Below are 23,003 nucleotides of genomic sequence, written 5' to 3' on the forward strand. Positions count from 1 at the left end.
AAAGACTAACTATATTTTGCTCCTTCCCAATATATCCCCCTTTACTGAATTTTCTCCCTTGACCCTGTCCCTTTTCGAAAGTGTTCATTTTTGATTACCTCCTCCCCCATCTTCCCTCCCTTCTATCATCCCCCCTTTTTCATCTTCTTCCTCCTTCTTTCCTGTGCGATAAGATACCTAATTGAGCGTGTGTGGTATTCCCTCCTCAGGTCAAATCTGATGAGAGAAAGATACACTCATTCCCCCTCACCTGCCTCTCTTCCCTTCCTAAAGACCTGCTTTTTCTTGCCACTTTTATGTGACATAGTTTACCCCATTCTATGTCTCCCTTTCTACCTCTCTCAATATATTCGATATATTCCTCTCTTGTCCCTTAATTTTATTTTATTTTTTTAGATGTCATCCCTTCATATTCAACTCACCCTGTGTCCTCTGTCTATATATATATATATATATATATATATATATATATATATATATATATATATATATACACACACACACACACACACATATATACACATACATATAAACATACATATACATACACATATATATATACATACATACACATACATATACATACAAACACACACACACACACATATATGCACATTCCCTTCAGCTGCCCTGATACTGAGAAAGGTCTCATGAATCATACACATCATCTTTCCATGTAGGAATGTAAACAAAACAGTTCAACTTTAGTAAGTCCCTTGCGATTTCTTTTTCTTGTTCTTTTTCTTGATTACCTTTTCATGCTTCTCTTGATTCCTGTGTTTCAAAGTCAAATTTTCTAATTAGCTCTGGCCTTTTCACTGAGAAAGCTTGAAAGTCTTCTATTTTATTGAAAATCCACATTTTGCCTTTGAGCATGATACTCAGTTTTGCTGGGTAGGTGATTCTTGGTTTTAATCCTAGCTCCACTGACCTCCAGAATATCGTATTCCAAGCCCATCGATGTCTTAAGGTAGAAGCTGCTAGATGTAGGGTTATTCTGATTATGTTTCCACAATACTCAAATTGTTTCTTTCTGGCTGCTTGCAGTATTTCCTCCTTGATCTAGGAGCTCTGGAATTTGGCAACAATATTCCTAGGAGATTTCTTTTTGGTATCTATTTGAGGAGGTGAGCAGTGGATTCTTTCAATTTTTATTTTGCCCTGTGGCTCTAGAATATCAGGGCAGTTCTCCTTGATAATTTTTTGAAAGATGATATCTAGGCTCTCTTTTTTTGATCATGGCTTTCAGGTAGTCCAATAATTTTTAAATTATCTCTCCTGGATCTATTTTCTAGGTCAGTGGCTTTTCCAATGAGATATTTCACATTGTCTTCCATTTTTTCATTCCTTTGGTTCTGTTTTATAATTTCTTGATTTCTCATCAAGTCACTAGCTTCCACTTGCTCCAATCTAATTTTTAAGGTAGCATTTTCTTCAGTGGTCCGTTGGACCTCCTTTTCCATTTGGCTGATTCTGCCTTTCATGGCATTCTTCTCCTCATTGGCTTTTTGGAGCACTTTTGCCATTTGAGTTAGTCTAATTTTTAAGTTGTTGTTTTCTTCAGTGTATTTTTTAGTATTTTTTGGGTCTCCTTTAGCAAGTCATTGACTTGTTTTTCATGGTTTTCTCACATCCTTCTCATTTCTCTTCCCAATTTTTCCTCTATTTCTCTAACTTGCTTTCCCAAATCCTTTTTAAGCTCTTCCATGGCCTGGGACCAGTTCATGTTTTTCTTGGAGGCTTTTGGTGTAGGCTCTTGCACTTTGTTGACTTCTTTAGTCTGTATGTTTTGGTCTTCTTTGACACGAAAGAAAGAATTCAAATTCCGAGACTGAATTTGGGTGTGTTTTCGCTGCCTGGCCATATTCTCAACCAACTAACTTGACCCTTGAGTTTTTCAGCGGGGTATGACTGCTTGAAGACTAAAGAGTTCTATGTTCCACGTTTGGGGTGGGGGGGGGGGGTTCTGCCAGCTCTGCACACCAGCACTCCTCCTTCTCCAAGAACCCCCAACCTGGACTGGGCTTAGATCTTCAGCAGGCTGTGCACTCCTGCTCTGATCTGCCACTTAATTCCTCCCACCAGGGGGACCTGAGGCCAGAAGCAACAGCAGCTGTAGCTGCCCCACCTCCGCTGCCCCCGGGGCGGTGGCCGAACCGCAAACTCCTTCCACTCCCGCAGCTTTTCCCACTAACCTTCTCTGTTGTCTTTGGTGTTTGTGGGTTGAGAAGTCTGGTAACTGCTGCAGCTCACTGATTCAGGGCCCTAGGGCCCGCTCCGCCAGGTTTCTGCTCTTGTTGGTCCGAGCCGCTCATGCTGGGCTCTGCTCTGCTCCCAGCTCCCAGCTCCCATCTCCCAGCTCCCAGCTCCCATCTCCGTGTGGGATAGACCTCACCCAGAGACCATCCAGGCTGTCCTGGGCTGGAGCCCTGCTTCCCTGTGCTGTTTTGTGGGTTCTGCAGTTCTAGAATTGGTTCAGAGCCATTTTTATAGGTTTTTGGAGGGCCTCGGCGGGGAGCTCACGCTATTCCCTGCTTTCCAGCCACCATCTTGGCTCTGCCCCCTTGAGTTAGTCTATTTTTTAATGTGTTGTTTTCCTCAGTATTTTTTTCAGTATTTTTTGGGTCTCCTTTAGCAAGTCATTGACTTGTTTTTCATGGTTTTCTCACATCATTCTCATTTCTCTTCCCAATTTTTCCTCTACTTCTCTAACTTGCTTTTCTAAATCCTTTTTGAGCTCTTCCATGGCCTGAGACCAGCTCATGTTTTTCTTGGAAGTTTTCAGTATAGGCTCTTTGACTTTGTTGACTTCTTCTGGCTTTATGTTTTGGTTTTCTTTGTCACCAAAGAAAGATTCCAAATTCTGAGACTGAATCTGAGTTAGTTTTCACTGCTTGACCATATTCCCAGGCAAATTACTTGACCCTTGAGTTTTTCATCGGGGTATGACTGCTTGTAGAGTAAAGAGTACTTTGTTCCAAGCTTGAGGGGATGTGCTGTTGTTTTCAGAGCTATTACAGCCAGCTCTGCCAACCCAGCACTTCTCCTTCGCCAGAAACCACCAATCCCTGCTGGACTCAGATCTTCAGCAGGTTCTGCACTCCTTCTCTGATCCACCACTTAATTTCTCCCACCAGGTGGGCCTGGGGCCTGAAGCAACTGCAGCTGTAATTCTTTAGCTGCACCACCTCCTATGCCCCCAGGGCAGTGGCTGAACTGCAAACTCCTAACACTCTGTCTCCAGAGCTTTTCCTACTAACCTTCTCTGGTGTCTTTGGTGTTTGTGGGTTGAGAAGTCTGGTAACTGTCACAGCTCACTGATTCATGGCCCTAGGGCCTGTTCCACCCAGCTCCTGGTCTAGTAGGTCTTGCCAGTGCCCACGCTGGGCTCTGCTCCCCTCCTCCCCTCTGCTCCCAGCTCCGTGCATGGTAGACCTCACCCAGTGACCATCCAGGCTCTCCTTGTCTGGAGCCCTGCTTACCTCTCCAATTTTGTGGGTTCTGCCATTCTAGAATTTGTTTAGAGCCATTTTTTATAGGTTTTTGGAGGGACTTGGCAGGGAGCTCATGCAAGTCCCTGCTTTCCAGCCGCCATCTTGGCTCCACCCCCCACTATGTTGGTTTTACTCAAAATTATTCTTTTCGTCTAACTTTCCTCTTTATGTCTTGTATATTTATGAATTGTTCACCTATCCATAAGTCTGATAAATAATATCTTCCATGTTCTTCCTTTTCCTACACTCCCCATCCCTCCCTACAGGTATATATAAATGTAAAATTAGGCTATACATATTTCTATTTATCGTTTCTTTCTCTGGATGCAGATAGTGTCTTTCTTCATATGGCCTTTAGAGTTAATTTAGATATTTATAATATACAAAATAACTTATTCACTCAAAGTCATTGTTAAAACAATATTGACATCAGGGAGGTGATGCTATGATATACAAGTGAATTGAAGTGACACAGTGCAGTGCAAAGTCACCAACCTCACTTTATGCTCCAGAGCCATAAGGGTCCAGTGGCTGGATATACAGCAGTATGGGAGATGTCCATGGATGCAGTGGGGACATTGGCCTTTTTATGCTAACATCTTTAATGGATCTCACTTTGACTGAGGCAATTCCCATTCAGTAATTAAGGCTAGGTAAGAAATGAGGCAGGAATGACTTCTTTACCTAGTCAAATAAAAAGAAAAAATCAGTCTGGGAGGGAAGAACCTCAGGGTTTCTAGCCAAAACACAAACAATTTCTATTTACATTCACTCTGAGCCAGTCAGGGCCCAAACAATGACCAAGTGGGACCTGGCCTGGACTAGAGTCATTTTAGATAGGGTACTTTTTACTATCCCTTTTTGAAAAATTTTGTGACATATAAGTAGGCTGAAAATTGATGAGAGTTTACTTTAAATTGTGCTATTTCACTAAAATTATTGTTTCATCTAACTTTTGAGTTGATGCTGAGATTTTCCATGTATATCATCATATCATCTGCAAAAAGAGATATTTTTATTACCTCATTCCCTATTCCGATTCCTTCAATTTCTTCTTCTTCTCTTACTGCTATTGCTAGGATTTCCAATGGAATACTGAATAATGTTGTTGACAGTGAGTGTCCTTTTACACCTGATCTTACTGGGAAGTCTTCTAGTTTATCCCCATTACAAACAATGCTTGCTGATGGGTTTAGATAAATGCCTTGAATCAACCTAAGAGAAGGTGCATTTATACCAATACATTCATTTATTTTTAAAAGAAATGACTATTGTATTTTATCAAGAACATTTTCTTCATCTATTGATAAAATTGTAATTTTTTCTGTTTTATTATTGATGTAATCAAGTATGTTAATAGTTTTCCTTAAATTAAACTATCCCTGCATTCTTGTTGTAAGTCCCACTTGATCATAGTATATACTCTTTGTTATATATTGATCGAATCTCTAGAATTATATTGAGGAATTTTGCATCCATATTCATTAATGAAATTGGTCTACAATTTTCTTTTTTGTGTTTTTACTCTTACTGGTTTATATATCAATATCATATTTGTTTCATAAAAGGAGTTTGGTAGAATCCCTTCTTTATCTATCATTCCAAATAATTTACAAAGATGAAGAAGTTAGCATAGATTAGAGATACCTTTTCTATTATGGAGAGGAGAGGAGGAGAATTGATGCTGCTATGACTTAAGGAATGAAGGCATGGAACTGAATCCCATGGGAGAACATCTTCTAGAAGAAGGAGGCTTAGACATCTCACCTATGTTTGGCTTGGTAGTGGAGGAGAGAAGACAAAGGCTTGGAAAAGTTACTGTGAAGATTTCGGTAGACATTCATTAAGGCCACAGTAGAAGTATTGGCCAGGCATAGTAAGGGACCAATTGGAGTTAGATTATATCAGACTAGATCCTTCCAGTTTGGACATTCTGAGGGTCTGTGATTCTACACCACATCATCAATGGGCCTTCAGCCAATTTTTCCATCTTTATCTATGTCATGTAATGGTCATTTCCCCAACACTTTAGCCAAACTAGCTTAGGCACTGTTTCCTAAATGCCGCACCCCCAGCCCAGTCATAGAATGAGAAATTGAGAACTCAAGGAAACATAGAGGCCACCCAATATCACTCCCACCTTTATTTTACACATGAGGTTACCAAAGCTGAAGGTCCTTCTTCTATCCCCCTCCCCATTCTTGGGTAGGGAGAAATGAGTTTGAATGTTAAAAAGTGCACTGTCAGCAAGATGGAGAAGCCTTACTAGTTCCCAATGACAAAGAGCAAAGGGAGGATACGAGCCTTCTTGCGGCATATCCAGCACCCAAGGTCTAAGGGCATCACAGCACTGCCTGGACCATGACACTGATGAAGTCAACAAGGGCCACATGAGATGACGTAGGCCACTCAAAGAGGATCTGACCATCCAGATCAGGACTTGGGTTCCTTCCCATCCATCGCTGTCTTCTCTAAAGCAGAAACCCATCCAGCAGCCAGTCATCACTGACTAAGGAAAGCAGAAGCTCATGTTCCCCAAGGTGCATGGCCTGCTTATAGCCTTATAGACTTAGACACTACTTATAGATCCTGCAGACCTCTGAGCCTTGACATCTCCCTTTGTGTTTAGGACTTCCAGGTACTTCCACATGCCCTACAGTCAAACTTTAAGTCTTATTTCCCCAATTTGTGTGTGAGTTCCTTGGAAGCAGAAACTGTCTAGCCCTTACTATATATATACCCAGTACAGTGTTTGGCATGTAGTAACTGTTTTTTAAGTGCTTGGTCAATTGAATTCCTTGGCTGGAAGAAGAGTAAACACAACAGTAAAATTACAGGTCTTCTGAAATAGTGATACAAATTATTATCATTATTATTTAGGTTTAGTAATGTCTAATGGCCAAGGGTGGAGACAGCAAAGAAGATTTGCTCTAATGACACTAAGGAACTTCGGTTTGGGAAAGAAGACCCTGGAAGATCGAATCAAGGAGGAGGCCAGGTATCTCACTGAGGCTATTGAGGAAGAAAAAGGTGAGCACTGGTCAGGCAGGGATATTTTCAATTGCTTCTGATTGTCTTTTTGTCCAAATGCTCATAAGAATCTATAAATGTGGGTGGGGGGAGCAGGGAAAGGGAAGTCATTCCTGGCCTAGAGACAGGCACAATACTCCACCTTCCAGTCTGTGGGAAGCTCTTAAAGACACAATATCATCGTCCAGGTATAAATGAGGCAATAAACCGAGAACGGAACCCTTGCTGGTTCATTCCCTTGAATGCCATTATCATTATTTTCTGCCATCATCACACACACCCTACATATGTCAGTTCTTCAAATGCCTTGGCTGGTCACTCCAGGAACTCCCACACACATACATGTATACATACCCCTGCCTCTTTTCTTTCCTGCTGCCCTTCTCTAACTCTTTCTCCTTCCTAATCATCTTCCTGCCTTTCTAGTTCCTGAATCACCTAGTTCCTTTGCTCTGTGTCTTCCCTCTCATTCTTCTCTTTCTCCTTCTCTCTTTTGAATTGTTCTCCACTTTCTACTCCTTAGCACAAACACTCACAGTCACATGGATACATATTCCTATCTTCATATTATAAAATTTTATTTTTTTCAATTAATCATTTATTTTCATTCCTTCTTTTTCTTCCTCTCACTGGAAAAACTAAAACCCCAGTAACAAATATACATAGTCAAACCAAACAAATTCTTACATTGGCCATGCCCAGAAACATATATCTCATTGTGTAACCTAAGTCCATTCCCTATCTGTCAGGAGGTGGGTAGCAGGTGTCATCATTGGTCCTCTAGAATTGTGGTTGGTATTTCATTGATCCAAAGTTCTCAAGACTTTCCAAGTTATCTTTGTTTCCACAATTCTGTTATTGGAGACAATCATTCTTCTACTCTTACACCACTTGCTATGTTTCTACTTTTTCCTTCTCTTTCTTTTCCCATCCTCCACCACTTTCCTTTTGCCTCTTCTGTTGCTTTGTCTCATTATCATAGATTTAGGGTGAGAATGAAAATGGAGCCATCAATCCAACCTTCCCTCCCATTCTGCACATGAGAAAATTTAGTAGTGGAGCAGGTAAATGACTTGGCTAAGGTTACTAAATAGGTCAGTATATATTACATATTATACATATATATATATGTATATGTGTGTATATATACATATATATATACATATATATATATATGTATATGTTTGTGTGTGTGTATATATATATATATATATATATATATATATATATATATATATATCAATATTCCAGGCATTGTGATAAATCCTGGGGATATAAGGAAAAGAAAAGTTGGGTCTCTGTTCTCAGGGAGATCCTAGTCTAGGCAAGGGAGACAACACACCAACAGCTATGTACAAACACAATCTAAACAATAGAAACTGGAAATAATCGATAGTGGGAAGGCACTAGAACTAAGGTCACCAACTAGTAAATGTCTGAGGTAGTCTGGGTCTTCCTGGCTCCAGGTTCAATACTTTACATACTTACCTTATACTTCCTCCTTTCCTTATTCACCTTCTCATAACTTTATTTTTCATCCCAATATCTCCAGTCATCATTTCAGCTCTAATGCTGACATGTATGCAAGTAGACCACAGGTGTATGTAGTCATGGGTATTGGTATATGCACACATACATCTTTATGCATGTGTGTGCCCAGGCCCATTACATAGATGAGTACATCTCTGTGAATCTATCCACATGATATATCACATGTAAAGTCATAGATAGAGACCAGAAGGGCCTTCAGAGGTCAACTACTCCAGCCTCTTCATTTTATTTATGAATACATGGAGGCAAAACCAGATAAAAGAATTGCCCAAAGCCATCAGTAACCTGTAGTCTTGACTAAACATTAAAAAGTAAGTTTGTTCTTTTCTTTTATCTCTCATCTATCTAAGCAGTAGCTGGTCATGGACAAGAATAATAAAATAGATGTATGCTGGCAGTTATTGGCGGGGGGGAGATGAGGAAAAATGTTTAGGAGAAAAAGGTAGAAGGTTCTGCTGGGTTCCTTAACAGAACATGAGTGAAATGAAAAGTAGCCCATTTCCTTTCTCTTCTGGTCAATAGGACAGCCCTTTGACCCCCACTTTCAGATCAACAATGCTGTTTCTAACATCATCTGCTCCATTACTTTTGGACATCGCTTTGACTACCATGATTCTCAGTTTCGGGAGATGCTGAAGACTTTGGATGATATCATGGTGCTTCAAGCCAGATGGGAGTGTCAGGTAACAGACCATCTCTTCCTGGGCAGGGTAGGCTCAACCTCTATTTGACTCTGTACTTCCTCCACGGGAAAAGAAACATGAAAAGAAGCATGGCTGTGAGAGATTGGCAGGAGCTGAGTCACCTTGTGAGTGAGTTCCTCTCAGCAGTGAAAGGGACTCTAAAGGGGAGAAGAAAAACACAAGATTTTTATAAACAATGACATGGAAGAACATGCTTGGGGGCCCCAGTACTTTCCAGAATGCTGTAATCTCCAAATAATGGGAAACAAATTTCTACACAGTTTGAAAATTTGTTCTAAGATCTTTATGAAAATTATCAATTTACAAACACTTAATAAGCACCTACTGTGTGCCAAGTACTCTGCTAGGAGATAAGGATACAATGACAAGAATGACAGTCCCTGACCTCAGGTGGTTTATGTTTTATGGGAGGAGAAGACATTCCCTCAAGTGAGTGTATATGCAAATAGCTAAATACTTCGAGAAAAATTTTGTTATTGGCCACATTAGAAGCCAGAAGGACCAGAAAGCCTTCATGGAGAAGCTATCTCATGAATAGAGTTTGAGGGAAACAAGGAATTTTATCCTACAGACAGACAGCTAGAAAAACAGAATGAGAAGAGACACAATGAGAGAGACATGGATTCAAGGGCTTACATTTAAGATTGCAAGATCAGGGGTGAAACAAGGATGTCCATTATCACCCCTATTATTCAATTTGGTACTAGAAACATTAGCTGTAGCAATAAGAGAAGAAAAAGAAATTGAAGGGATTAGAATAGGAAAAGAAGAAACTAAATTATCAGTTTTTGCAGATGATGTAATGATTTATTTAGAGAATCCTAGTGAATCAAGTAAAAAAGTACTTGAAATAATAAACAACTTTAGCAGAGTGGCAGGATATAAAATAAACCCACATAAATCCTCAGCATTCCTATACATTACTGACAAAGCCCAACAGCAAGAGATAGAAAGAGAAATTCCATTCAAAGTTACTGATGGCACTATAAAATATTTGGGAGTCTGTTTGCCAAGACAAACCCAGGGCCTATATGAACATAACTATGAAACACTTTTCACGCGAATAAAATCAGATCTAAATAAATGGAAAAATATCAGTTGCTCATGGTTAGGCCGAGCTAATATAATAAAAATGACAATTTTACCTAAATTAATCTATCTATTCAGTGCCATACCAATCTAACTACCAAAAAATTATTTTACTGAGCTGGACAAAATTATAACAAAATTCATCTGGAAAAACAAGAGGTCTAGAATATCTAGTGTATTAATGAAAAAAATGCTAGAGAAGGTGGCCTAGCCATACCAGATATTAAACTGTGCTACACAGCAGCAGTCATCAAAACTGCCTGGTACTGGCTAAGATACAGGGGTGTGGATCAGGGGAATAGGATAGGAATACAAGATGGAGAAGTAAAGAACTATAGCAATCTACTCTTTGATAAACCCAAAGAGGCCAGCTTCTGGGGTAATAATTCACTATTTCACAAAAACTGTTGGGAAAATTGGAAATGGTAGGGCAGAAACTGGGCATAGACCAATATCTTACACCATATACCAGAATAAAGTCAAAATGGGTTCATGATCTAGGAGTAAAAGCTGATACTATAAGTAATTTGGGAGAGCAAGGAATAGTTTACTTATCAGATTTATGGAAAAGAAAAGAATTCATGACCCAACAAGAGATAGAGAGCATTACAAAATGCAAAATGGATAATTTTGATTATGTTAAATTGAAATATTTTTGTACAAAAAAAAGCCAATGCAACAAAAATTAGGAGGGAAACAGAAAATTGGGAGAAAATCTTTACAACTAGTATCTCTGATAAAGGCCTCATTTCTAAAATATACAGGGAACTGAGCCAAATGTATAGGAATACAAGTCATTCCCCAATTGAGAAATGGTCAAAGGATATGAATAGGCAGTTTTCAGAGGAAGAAATTAAAGCTATCTATGGGCATATGAAAAAAATGCTCTGGATCACTACTGATTAGAGAAATGCAAATAAAAACAACTCTTAGATACCACATCTCTCCTGTCAGATTGGCTAAAATAACAAAGCAGGAGGATGATAAATGCTGAAGAGGATGTGGGGAAATTGGAACATTGTTACATTGCTGGTGGAGTTGTGAGATGATCCAGCCATTTTGGAGAGTAATTTGTAACCACATCCAAAGAGCCATAGGAATGTTCATACCCTTTGACCCAGCAATACGATTTCTAGGGTTGTATCCCAAAGAAATCACACAAGAGGGAAAGGGACCCATATGTACAAAGATATTTATAGCGGCTCTCTTTGTGGTAGCCAAGAATTGGAAATCAAAGGGATGCCCATCAATTGGGGAATGGCTGAACAAACTATGGTATATGAAGGGAATGGAATACTATTGTGCCATAAGAAATGGGGTTGATACGGACTTTGTAACAACCTGGAAAAACCTCCATGACATAATGCTGAGTGAGCGGAGCAGAGCCAGGAGAACATTGTACACAACCACAAATATATGGATTCCATGAGGACCAACCCTGACAGACTTTGCTCTTCTCAGCAACGCAAGGTGCAAGGACAACTCCAGGGGACTCACGATGGAGAATACTATCTTCATCCAGAGAAAGAACTGTGAAGTTTGAATGCATATTGAGGCACACTACATGCTCGCCTTTTTTCTTCTCTTTTGTTTTTGTTTTTTGTTTTTTTTTTGGTTCTGTCTCTTCTTTCTCAGGATTCATTCCATTGGTCATAATTCTTCTCCACAACTTGACTAGTGTATAAATTAATTCAATGCGAAAAAAAATTAAAAAAAATTAAAAAAAGATTTTTAAACAGCTTTACATTTATTAGCTCTCACCTCAGTGCCTTTGCACTGCCTGTGCCTTATGCCAGGAATGCCCTCCCTCCTTGCCTAACTTTTAAGAATCAGCTCACATTTCCCCTTCTACCGCAGGATGTCTTTTTCAGTCCCTCCAGCTTCTGGCACCTTCCCCCCTGAGATTACCTTTCAGACACTCTGCTTATATCTTGCATGTACTAGCATCTCTCCCATTACAATGTGAGATACTTAAGGACAGGGACTGGCATTTTTTACTCCTTTCTTTGTATAGCTAGCACTTATCACAGCCCCTGTCACATAGAAAATACGTCTTAAATGCTTGTTGATTGATTTCTTTAGATCCCTACAATGAACCTTTGAGATATTTGCTATTATTATCCTCATTTTACAGATAAGGAAATTGAGGTTGAGAGAAATTACTGAGTTATCCCACACTTGTCTGAGGCAGAATTCTAACTTGGGTCTTCCTAAGCCTGGCTCCACCTGATTTCATAACTTCATTTAGCTCCTCAGGAGTCTGGCTATGGAAGAAAATGAGGGAAAATGAATGATGAATAACATTAGGTCTCATTTCCCTGAGATGAACAAAATGGAATTTCAAGAGAAAAGAATTCTATGGGGCTAACAGGGGCTTCTTTAAGGGCCCAAGTGATATCAATTTCCCTAGAAAGAATCTCTCCACTCCTTCTTTGCAGGTTGTGAGGCTGCCTACATTGCTGACATCTTGAAAGAGTTATTTACTGCATCAGAATATGGCTAAGGGGCTGGTGTATAAGACAAAGATGGCTGGATGCCAGCCTAAGTATTAGGAGAGCAACTGTATGGAAGGTTAGACAGTGGGTATAGGGAGGGTGGATTTCAGGAGTGTTTAGACACAGAATTAGGGTAAATTCCATGACACAAGAACAGGTCAAGAACTCTGATGTGACTTAGGGTGAGGAAGATGAAGACATAGGGCAACTTAAGAGGAACGAACACTCATCCTTCCTCCCCTCATCCCTTTTATATCATTTAGCTCTTCAATGTTTTTCCTGGGATAATGAAATTCCTGCCAGGAGCTCACCTCAGATCCTTTAGAAAATGGAAGAAGCTGGAGTCTTTTGTAAAACATGTGATCAAACAACATAAAGAAGATCTAAATCCAGACGACACCCGGGACTTCATTGATGCTTACCTGAAGGAGATGTCCAAGGTAATGCAGATAGTACAGAAAGTAGGCATTGCGTTTATCCGTCCCCCCTCCAAAAAAGTGCAGAGTTGGGGGTATAAGTGTGTTAAAATGTTCCAAATTTTACATCTCCCTTGATATATAACTATCTTCACTCGGTGACCATCCTGGGAGTTAAAGAGTAAAAGTAATGGAGCTTGCTAATGGAAAGCTGACTATTTTTATTTAGAACTGGAAGGAACCACAGGGCTCACAAATATCAACACCCTGATTATACAAGGTGGAAATTGAGGCATAGAGAGGTTAATCGATTTGTTCCAGTTACACAGCTATTAGGAATATGAGACTGGATTTGAACCCTGCTCTTTCTGTCTCCAAGTCCAATGTCCTTTTCATTAGAACCTACTCTGACTGAGATGAAGTCTTGGCCTTGGTATTACATCGCTATGAATTCATCTTTCTGCACCTCACTTTTTTCATCTATAACATTAAGATATTCTATCATACCCTTGTCATGTCCAGACTATCGTGTGTATATTTACGAGACTATAAATATAAGTTAAATTATCAATTTTATATATACAATCAAAATACAACCACCTTTGTGAATATGTGCAATAATCAAACATGTGGGCAGCATTGCAGCGCCTGTCACTCCTGGGTGCTGTAGAATCAGATTCACATATAATTTAAACATGTTTAACAAAATGATTAATAATACGTTAGAACATAGATAACATAAGTCAATATGTAGCCCCAGGAATCCTTACACAAGGGTTAGTGGCTCCATTTCATTTTTAGTTTGACACCATTGGAGTTCCTTTCCAACTTCAAGGATCTGTGGAATTATGTCCTGTACAGTTCAAGAGTGCTGGATCTCTGTCTAGATTCCTCATCCTGAATTCGTTAGTCAAGTTTGCCTTGGAACAAATGATCTAAGTCTCAATATCTTCATTTAAAAAATGTTTACCGTATTATTGGTACTACCTACCACACAGGATTGTGGGAAAAGTAGTTGACAACTTGTGAAGCATTTCAATACTATGGTTTTCTTTTTATTAAAAGAATGAATAGAGGGGTGGGGCCTTCCTTTAGGGGCAAGGCATCCTCAGCCTAGGTCTCCTCCTCCTGTTTATTCTCCAAGGAAGAGGAGTTGGGAAGCCAAGGCTGCAGAAGCAGCAGGGGGAATGGAGAAGGGAAGAAGAAAAGGTGCCAGGGTGTGGCATATGCCTAGAGGTCTCTGATAGAACACCCAACCCCACTCATCAGTCAACAGCCAGCCCTCCTGCCCCTTCCCACTAGAATCTCAGCAGAGAACCCCCTAGAAGGATCCCTGTATGGTGATAGACTGAGGCTTAGGCCTTGCAGCAGCCATAGCAGCCCCACCATCTGGAATGTCTCATTTCTGGAAATGCGTCCAGTAGCTGTCAAGAAGAGGGCCAGTGCAGAAGGCCCCAAACCTTGGGCCAGAGGCAGGTTCCATCACTTTCTCAACTTGGAGCTCAGAACTGTTGGTATTGGCACCGGATCCTATAAGACAATGGCTGCTGCTCAGCAGAATCCTGAGACTAGAGACTTCTACCAGGGCCTTCTTCCCTCTTCCCTCTAACCCTTTCCAGATGCCTGCTGTTACCAGGATGGCTGATAATAAGCATGGCATTGGTATGGGGTCCTATAGGATAAGAGCTGCTGACTAGCTAGAACTGTCCCCTGATGTCCCTATGATGGCAGCTTCAAAGTAAATAATGCTGGACTGTGCCTCACCCTCCAGTTTTACTAGGGAAATGGAAGTAACCAGAGGCATCTTCACTGACCCCAGCCTAGGGTGACGTGCTTGGCTGACCTTGAAGGAATCCTGATACTAGAGACTTTGACCAGGGCCTTCTTCCCTGATTTACCCTTTCTGGATGCCTGATCCAAAGCCCAGAACACCCCTATCCCCACTTGCAGGTGAGAACAGAGACAGTTCATCATCTTGGACCCTACACCATGATCGCTATGAGGCAATGACCAAAAAAAGTGAGAGCAGAGACTTGGACTCACCTGCAGCCTTGGTTGCCACTATCAGATTTGTGCCATTCTCCAAGCAGAAAAGGTTGGAAAGACAGTGACCTTCTGGATCTCTCCCCTTCATGAAGATAGCCCAGAGAAGAGAACTTGGGCACTCCCTTGGCAGCCCTCACTCTATATCCATGCCTTGCATTTGATTCCTGCTTCATCTTGTGTCCTGTTTGCTCTTATGTATGTTGTCCCCCACGTCCCATATGGCATTGTAGATGCCTGGTCTGAATGGATGGCCCTGACCTGCAGAATTTCTCCTCTTCTTAAAAGGACAAAGAGTAGGGATTGTTAGGTTCAAAGATGATGGAACTGACCCAAAGGTGAGAGGCAAGGCTCCCCAATACCTCTCCATACACAGCTGCAATCCGGGTCGCTTTATTCACTGGGCCCTTAATGTAAGCTGCCTGGGAAGTGGTGTCCAGGGTCTCTGTCCTCTTCTGCTCCTTTCAGCACAACTGTGGCCTGGACCCCAGCATCCAAGAAGAAAATGTGACCCTTGACCTTTAATGACAAGTATAAGAAGCTTGCCTCCTTTCCTTTGGCTGCTTTCACAGCACTAATTCCTTATCTCCTGTGAACCCTATATGAAGATGTAGCATGCAAATAAAGCATTCATCCTTCTGGAAAAAAGAGTGAATCGATGGGGCAAAATAGCTATTCCTACCTAGAAATATACTGCTGCTAAGAAATGACAATAAAGCTACTGCCTAAATGCATTTGATGCTTCGAGGCTGGCGAAATGTTTTTCCATTCAAAGCAATGCCAGAAGATAGCCAGCACATGTATCATCTCCATTTCAAAAATGAAGAAATTGAAACCAAAAGAGATTAAAAAATAAATTCAAAATCCCCAAATGACACCACAGTGAGAATCAAAGGAGAAATTAATAAAATTGAAAGTAAGAGTAAGACTAATCTGGTTTTAGGAAAAAGAAAAAAGAAATAGACAAAACATTGGTTGATTTGATTAAGAAAAGAAGAAAACCAAATTATAAGAATCAAAAAATAAAGGGTGAATTCACCACCAAAGACAAGGAAATTAAAGAAATAATTATGAGCCATTTTACCCAATTGCATGGCAATAAATCTGACAATCTCACTGAAATGGATAAATGTTTACAAAAGTATAAAATGCCTAGATCAAAGGAAGATGAAATAAAGTTCTGAAATAACCCCATTTTAGAAAAAGCAATAGAAAAATCAATGAACTCCCTAAGAAAAAATCCCCAGGTCCAGATGAATTCACGAGTAAATTCTGCTAAAGAAAAATTAAAGAATAATTAATTCCAATACCGTATAAACTATTTGGGGAAATAGGCAAAGAAGGACTCCTACCAAATTCTTTCTGTGACACAAATATGATGCTGGTACTTAAACCAGGAAGAGCCAAAAAAGAGAAAGAAAACTATAAGCCAATTTCTCTAATGAATATTGATGCAAAAACTTTAGATAAAATACTAGGAAGGACATTACAGCAATATATCACAAAGTTCATACACTAGGACCAGGTGGTATCTATACCAGGAAGGTATGACTAGTTCAATGCTAGAGAAACTGTCAGCGTAATTGACCATATCAATAAAATAAAAACAGAAATAATATGATTACCTCAGTAGATGCAGAAAAAAGCTTTTGACAAAATCTGACACCCATTCCTCTTCCAAAAACTAAAATGCATAGGAATAAATGGAGCTTTCTTTAAAAAGATAAATAATATTTTTATCCAAAACCATCAACAAGCATTATCTATAATGGGAATAAGCTAAAAGCCTTCCCAACATGATCATGGCTGAAACAAGGATGCTCATTGTCACCATTCTTAATTCAGTGTTGTACTAGAAATGTTAGCTTTAGCAATAAGGAATTAAAATAGGCTATAAGGAAACAAATTTTCACACTGCGGATGATATAATCATATATGTAAAGAATTCTGGAGAATAAACTAAAAAAAACTACTTGAAATACTTAGCAACTTTAACAAAGTTAAGGATACATATTAAACCCACATGGATCATCAATATTATACATGTGTGTGCATATTTATATATATATATAATACACATACACATATACACATACATGCGTATATACGTATATAACCTACAAAGACCAACAGCGAAATATAGAAAGGAAAATCTCATTTAAAAAAACTGTAGACAATGAAAATTACTTGGGAGTCTACTTACAAAAACAAACCCTGGAAATCCATGAACAAATACTACAAAATGCTTTTTACACAAATAAAATCAGATCTAACCATTTGGAAAAATATAAATTGCTCATGTGTGAGCCAAATCAATATAATAAAAATGACAGTTTTGCCTGAATTAATTTACTTATTCAGTGCCATACCAATCAAACTACTAAAAAATCATTTTATAAAGCTAGAAAAAGCAACAACTAAATTCGTCTGGAAAAGGTCAATTATATCAAAGGGATTAATGAAAAAAAAATGCAAAGGAAGGTGGCCTGGTTGTACCAGATCTCAAGATATATTATAAAGCATCAATTATGAAAGCAGTCTGATCCTGGCTGAAAGACAGAGCCTTGGATCAGTGGAGTTGATTAGGTACAGAAGACCCAGTAGTAAATGGCCACAGTAGCCTAGTGTTTGGTAAACCCAAAGACACCAGCTTCTGGGATAAGAACTCACTATTTGACAAAGACTGCTGAGAAAACTGGAAAATTGAAATTAGGTATAGACCAACAGTTTACACCATATACCAAGAAACAGTCAAAATGAGTACTTTAGACTTAAAGGGTGATGACACAAGCAAATCAGAAGAGCAAGGAATAATTTACCTGCCAGATCTATAGAGAAGGGAAGAATTTATGATGAAACAAGAAATAGGGAGCATTGTGAAATGTAAAATGGATGATTTTGGTTCTAGTAAATTAAAAAAGGTTTGCACAAACAAAACCAATGCAACCAAGATTAGAAGGAAAACAAAAAACTTGGAAGCAATTTTGACAGCCAGTTTCTCTGATAAAGGCCCCATTACTTAGATATACAGTGAACTGAGAAAAATAGATAATGCAAGTAATTTTCCAATTAAATGGTCAAAGGATTTGAATAAGAAGTCTTCAGATGAAGTAATCAAAGCTATCTATAACCATAAAAATGTTCTAAATCACTATTGATTACAAAAATGAAAATTAAAACAACTCTGAGGTACCACCTATCAGAATAGCTAGTATGAAAGAAAAGGCCAATGAGAAATGCTGGAGAGAATGGGAGGGGTGGATGGGATACTAATGTACTGTTGGTGGAGTTGTAAACTGATCCAGCCATTCTGGGGAGCAATTTTGAATTTGACTAAAGGTTAATACAGCAATATCACTGTCCATATCCCATGGATATATGGGTCCATATCTCAAGGGGAGCAGAAAAAAGGAAAAGGATGGACATGTATGAAAATATTTATGGCAGTTCTTTTTTTGCATTTAACTTTTATTTTTAATATATTTTATTTTTCCCCAATTTTTAACATTTTGGTTAATTTATTTTAAACTTAAATACACAATAAGTAAAAAAAGAAACATTATAAACTTAAATACAAAATAAGAAAAGAAAAAAAAACATTACCATATGCACCACAGTGTGTAAGAGGACTCAAAATATACAGCAACAAATTTCCATTTCAAGAAAGCCTATATAATAAATACTAGGCATGTGTTCAGAGTTGTCCATCTTTTCTTTGCTTCTTTTTAAGTTTTATTTTGTTCTCTGCTGTGGATTTTTTACTTTGTTCTTTTTTTCCTCTTTTTCCTCCCTCACTCCCCCACAAAGGCTACAATTAAGTGTAGATATATTCATATCTATACACACACATATACATGCATATATACATACATACATACAATTACATACATACTCATGTACTTAGATATCTCTAATCATATTCATATGTAGACATATACATTCATATGCATCTATGTAAGGTCATACTATTCTTGTTTGTCCTCTTTCTGAAAATGAATAACATCTTCCTTCATAAGTCCAAGTCTTTCCATATTTTTCTAAGTCCACCAGATCATCATTTCATAAACCACAGCAATATTAAAAGCTTATACTGTCTAGTCATTTACTAATTAATATGGCTAACATAAATTTTCCTGTTTTCCTCTTTTGATTAAATCTACTTTAGCTTTAACTTTGTCTGAGATCACTTTTACTACACCTGTGTTTTTTCCTGTTAAATTCTATTCCAGATCTTTATTTTATGTTTGTACATATCTCTTATTTCCTATCCCTCTTAACAACTCTACATTGCTTTGACCCACTACCTTGCCCTCCTATTACTTGACCTACCCCCCAGTATCTCTTCCTTATCTTCCCTTTCCCATTAATCTAAACATCCTTCTGTACCACCCATCATATTTCCTCACCCTCTTATTTTTATAAATTTAGAAGAATTTTATTCCCTTCTAAATCCATATATTGTTTTCGCTTTAACCCAGATCTGACCTGTGTAGGGTTCCCTTTGAAGATCCCTCCCTTATCCTCTCCCCCCTCCATGTCCTCTTAGCATTTGTATTTCTTTCTAATTTTAGAGGATTTTTATACTCCTCTAGATGTATACGTATTGTTCCCTCTTTAACCATTCCCGAAGAGAGTAGGGCTGCAGAACTACCAGCCCTCCTTCACCCTCTAATTTGTCTGTGTCACTTCTTCCTCTTGCACCTCATGTGTATAAAATAGTTGTTTTTTTACCCTTTCTTAATTGGTTACTTTTTAAAATCACATCATACTTAGGTCTACCCCAATCTTTCTTTTGAACTCCCCAATTACTAATAATAATCTTAGATACATATTTTACATTTCCTAATATAAAAAGTAAACAGTCTGTCATTGAATCCCTTCTCGTGTAATTAGTCATTGATGTCTACCTTATGTTACTCTTGAATTTTGGTATGTCAAATTTTCTATTGAGTTCCAATTGTTTTGTAACAAAATCCTGAAAGTCTGGCAATTCATTGAATATCCATTTGTTTTTCCACTTAGGATTATGCTTAACTTTCCCAGGTATGATATTTTAGGCCACAATCTCACTTTGGCTCTTAGATAGTGTTCCAAGACCTGTGGTCTTTTAGTGTCACCACTGCTAGGTCTCATGTGATTCTAATTGTGGCTCCAACATATTACATTGTTCTCTCTTATTGCTCATAATATTTTCTCCCTGAGCTGGGAGTTTCAGAATTTGACTATGACATCCCTATAGGTTTTCCCGAGTAGAATCTTTTTCAAGGAGTGATCAATAGATTTCTTTTTCCATTTCTACTTTCCCCTTTTGGTCTTAACACTTCAGAACAATTTTATCTTTTTTGCATATTTTTTTATTTTTTTTATTTTTTTTATTTTTTAAATTTATTTATTTAACATATTTAATTTTCAGCATTGATTTTCACAAGAGTTTGAATTACAAATTTTCTCCCCATTTCTATCCTCCCCCCCACTCCAAGATGACGTATATTCTGGTTGCTCTGTTCCCCATTCAGCCCTCCCTTCTGTCACCCCACTCCCCTCCCATCCCCTTTTCCGTTCCTTTCTTGTAGGGCAAGATAAATTTCTGCACCCCATTGCCTGTGTATCTTATTTTCTAGTTGCGTTCAAAAACTTTTTTTTTTTGTGTTTGAGCATCTGTTTTTAAAACTTTGAGTTCCAAATTCTCTCCCCTCTTCCCTTCCCACCCACCCTCCCTATGAAGTCAAGCAATTCAACATAGGCCACATGTGTATCATTATGTATAACCCTTCCACAATACTCATGTTGTGAAAGACTAACTATATTTTGCTCCTTCCCAACCCATCCCCCTTTATTGAATTTTGTCCCTTGACCCTGTCTCCTTTCCAAAGTGTTTGTTTTTGATTACCTCCACCCCCATCTGCCCTCCCCTCCATCATCCCCCCCCTTTTTTTTTAATCTTCTTCCCTCTTCTTTCCTGTGAGGTAAGATACTCAATAGAATTTGTATGGTATTCCCTCCTCAGGCCAAATTTGATGAGAGCAAGATTCACTCATTCCCCCCTCACCTGCCCTCTCTCCTCCTCCCACAGAACTGCTTCCTCTTGCCACTTTTATGTGAGATAATCCACCCCATTCTATCTCTCCCTATCTCCCTCTCTCAATATATTTCTCTCTCATCCCTTAATTTGATTTTATTTCTTTTAGATATCTTCCCTTCATCTTCAACTCACCCTGTGTCCGCTCTCTCTCTCTTTATATATATATATATATATATATATATATATATATATACACACACACACATATATATATACACACACACATACATATATACATACATGCACATTCACTTATATATATATACATAAACATATATATATATGCATATTCCTTTCAACTACTATGATATTGAGGTCTCATGAATCATACACATCATCCTTCTATGTAGGAATGTAAACAAAACAGTTCAATTTTAGTAAGTCCCTTATGATTTCTCTTTCTTGTTTACCTTTCCATGCTTCTCTTGATTCTTGTGTTTGAAAGTCAAATTTTCTATTCAGCTGTGGTCTTTTCACTGAGAAACCTGTGGTTGGTCCGAGCTGCTGATGCTGGGCTCTGCTCTGCTCCTAGCTCCCAGCTCCCAGCTCCCAGCTCCCAGCTCCCAGCTCCCAGCTCCCAGCTCCCAGCTCCGTGTGCGATAGACCTCACCCAGAGACCATCCAGGCTGTCCTGGGCTGGTGCCCTGCTTCCCTCTGCTGTTTTGTGGGTTCTGCAGTGCTAGAATTGGTTCAGAGCCATTTTTATAGGTTTTTGGAGGGACTCAGCGGGGAGCTCACTGCTTTCCAGCCGCCATCTTGGCTCTGCCCCAGAAGTTCTTTTTTATGGTGGTAAAGAATTAGAAATTGAGGGGATGGAAAATGAGGGAGTTGGAAAATGGCTAAACAAGTTGTGATATATGAACCGAAGGGAATTCTATTGTCCTATTAGAAATGATGAGGTGGGGGGCGGAGCCAAGATGGCCACATGAAGGCAGAGTCTTACCGGAGCTCTCTCACAAGGTCTGTCAGATTCCCATAAAAAAGTGAATTTGAGCAGATTTGAGAGAGTCAGAAACCGCGAGCAGTCTGCGTGGGGCAAATTTCCGAGCCGGGAGAGTTTGAAAGGCCGGAGGAACGAACCTGCAGGCTCGGAGAGTGCTCGGTGCGGAGCTGCTCCAGACCAAGGCGGAAGCGGCTGGCCAGGAAATCCACGTGGGAGACGGGCTGGGAGAAAGCTGGGCGCCCGAAACCGGCGGAGATCCCCAGGACTCCCAACACAGGACGGCAGTCTGTGGGAGCGACGAGAGGCAGCGCAGCGCCACCGGCCGTGAAAACACCCACTCCTGACGCTTGCAAAACCCAGGAACTCGGCTTCTTGAACTTCCGCAAGACTCAATGGCCAGGTAAACGGCTCTAACCCCTCCCCCCCTCACCCAGAGAATTCCTCGGGAAAAAAAAAAAGAGAACTGAAACAGAGGAGAGAGTAGCAGGGCCTCACTGGACAAATACCAGCAGCTTATTAGTCCCAGAGGGGAAGAGTGGGCAGGGGTGAACGCCAGGAGCCCAGACGTAATCTTGCTCCCCCAGGGGAAGCGCCAGTCATCAGCTCAAACAACAAACAGCTGAGACCATTGCTGAAAAGCAAGTGCTGGAGAACACCCATAGGGAGTGAGACGCCAGGGAGCCAGACCCCTCGCCCACACCTCAGGAAACTGAAGGTTATAATTCTAGACTCACAACCCCCAGAATAAGAAAGCTGGGACAGAAAGCCCTGAGACTCACAGATAGAAATTCATTCTAACGCCAGCAAAAGGCAATCCAACATGAAGAAGAACACAAAAAAACCGAGGACAATAGATTCTTTTTATGGAGACAGGCAGGATCAAAATATCGACATAGAAGAAGATAGCAATGACACGGTAGATACATCAGATACCTCAAAAGCTAATATGATCTGGTCTCCAGCCCAAAAAGCACTGCTGGAAGAGCTAAAAGAGGACTTTAAAAACCAAATTAGGGAGCTAAAAGAAAATATGGAAAAAAAATTCACTGATGAAATCAAGTCCCTAAAGAATAAGATTGGCGAAATGGCTACGGAGATTCAGAATCTAGAGAGAGAAAAGGATACCCTGAGAGGTGAAATCAACCAATTGAAAATG

At 39.5% G+C, this 23,003-nt stretch overlaps 1 protein-coding gene across 1 annotated transcript in view; it reads left to right on the forward strand.

Moving 5' to 3' along the window:
- The window catches only part of LOC118846140 (cytochrome P450 2J2-like), a 42,948-nt gene that overhangs the window by 4,761 nt on the left and 15,184 nt on the right, over nucleotides 1-23,003 (forward strand). Inside the window, exons 3-5 of the mRNA XM_036754381.1 lie at nucleotides 6,375-6,524; nucleotides 8,598-8,758; nucleotides 12,627-12,803. Coding sequence (XP_036610276.1) covers nucleotides 6,375-6,524; nucleotides 8,598-8,758; nucleotides 12,627-12,803 — 488 coding nt within the window. The remainder of the gene's footprint in view (nucleotides 1-6,374; nucleotides 6,525-8,597; nucleotides 8,759-12,626; nucleotides 12,804-23,003) is intronic.

Source organism: Trichosurus vulpecula, chromosome 4 (assembly GCF_011100635.1).
Source record: "Trichosurus vulpecula isolate mTriVul1 chromosome 4, mTriVul1.pri, whole genome shotgun sequence".
NCBI classification, from domain to species: Eukaryota; Metazoa; Chordata; class Mammalia; order Diprotodontia; family Phalangeridae; genus Trichosurus; species Trichosurus vulpecula.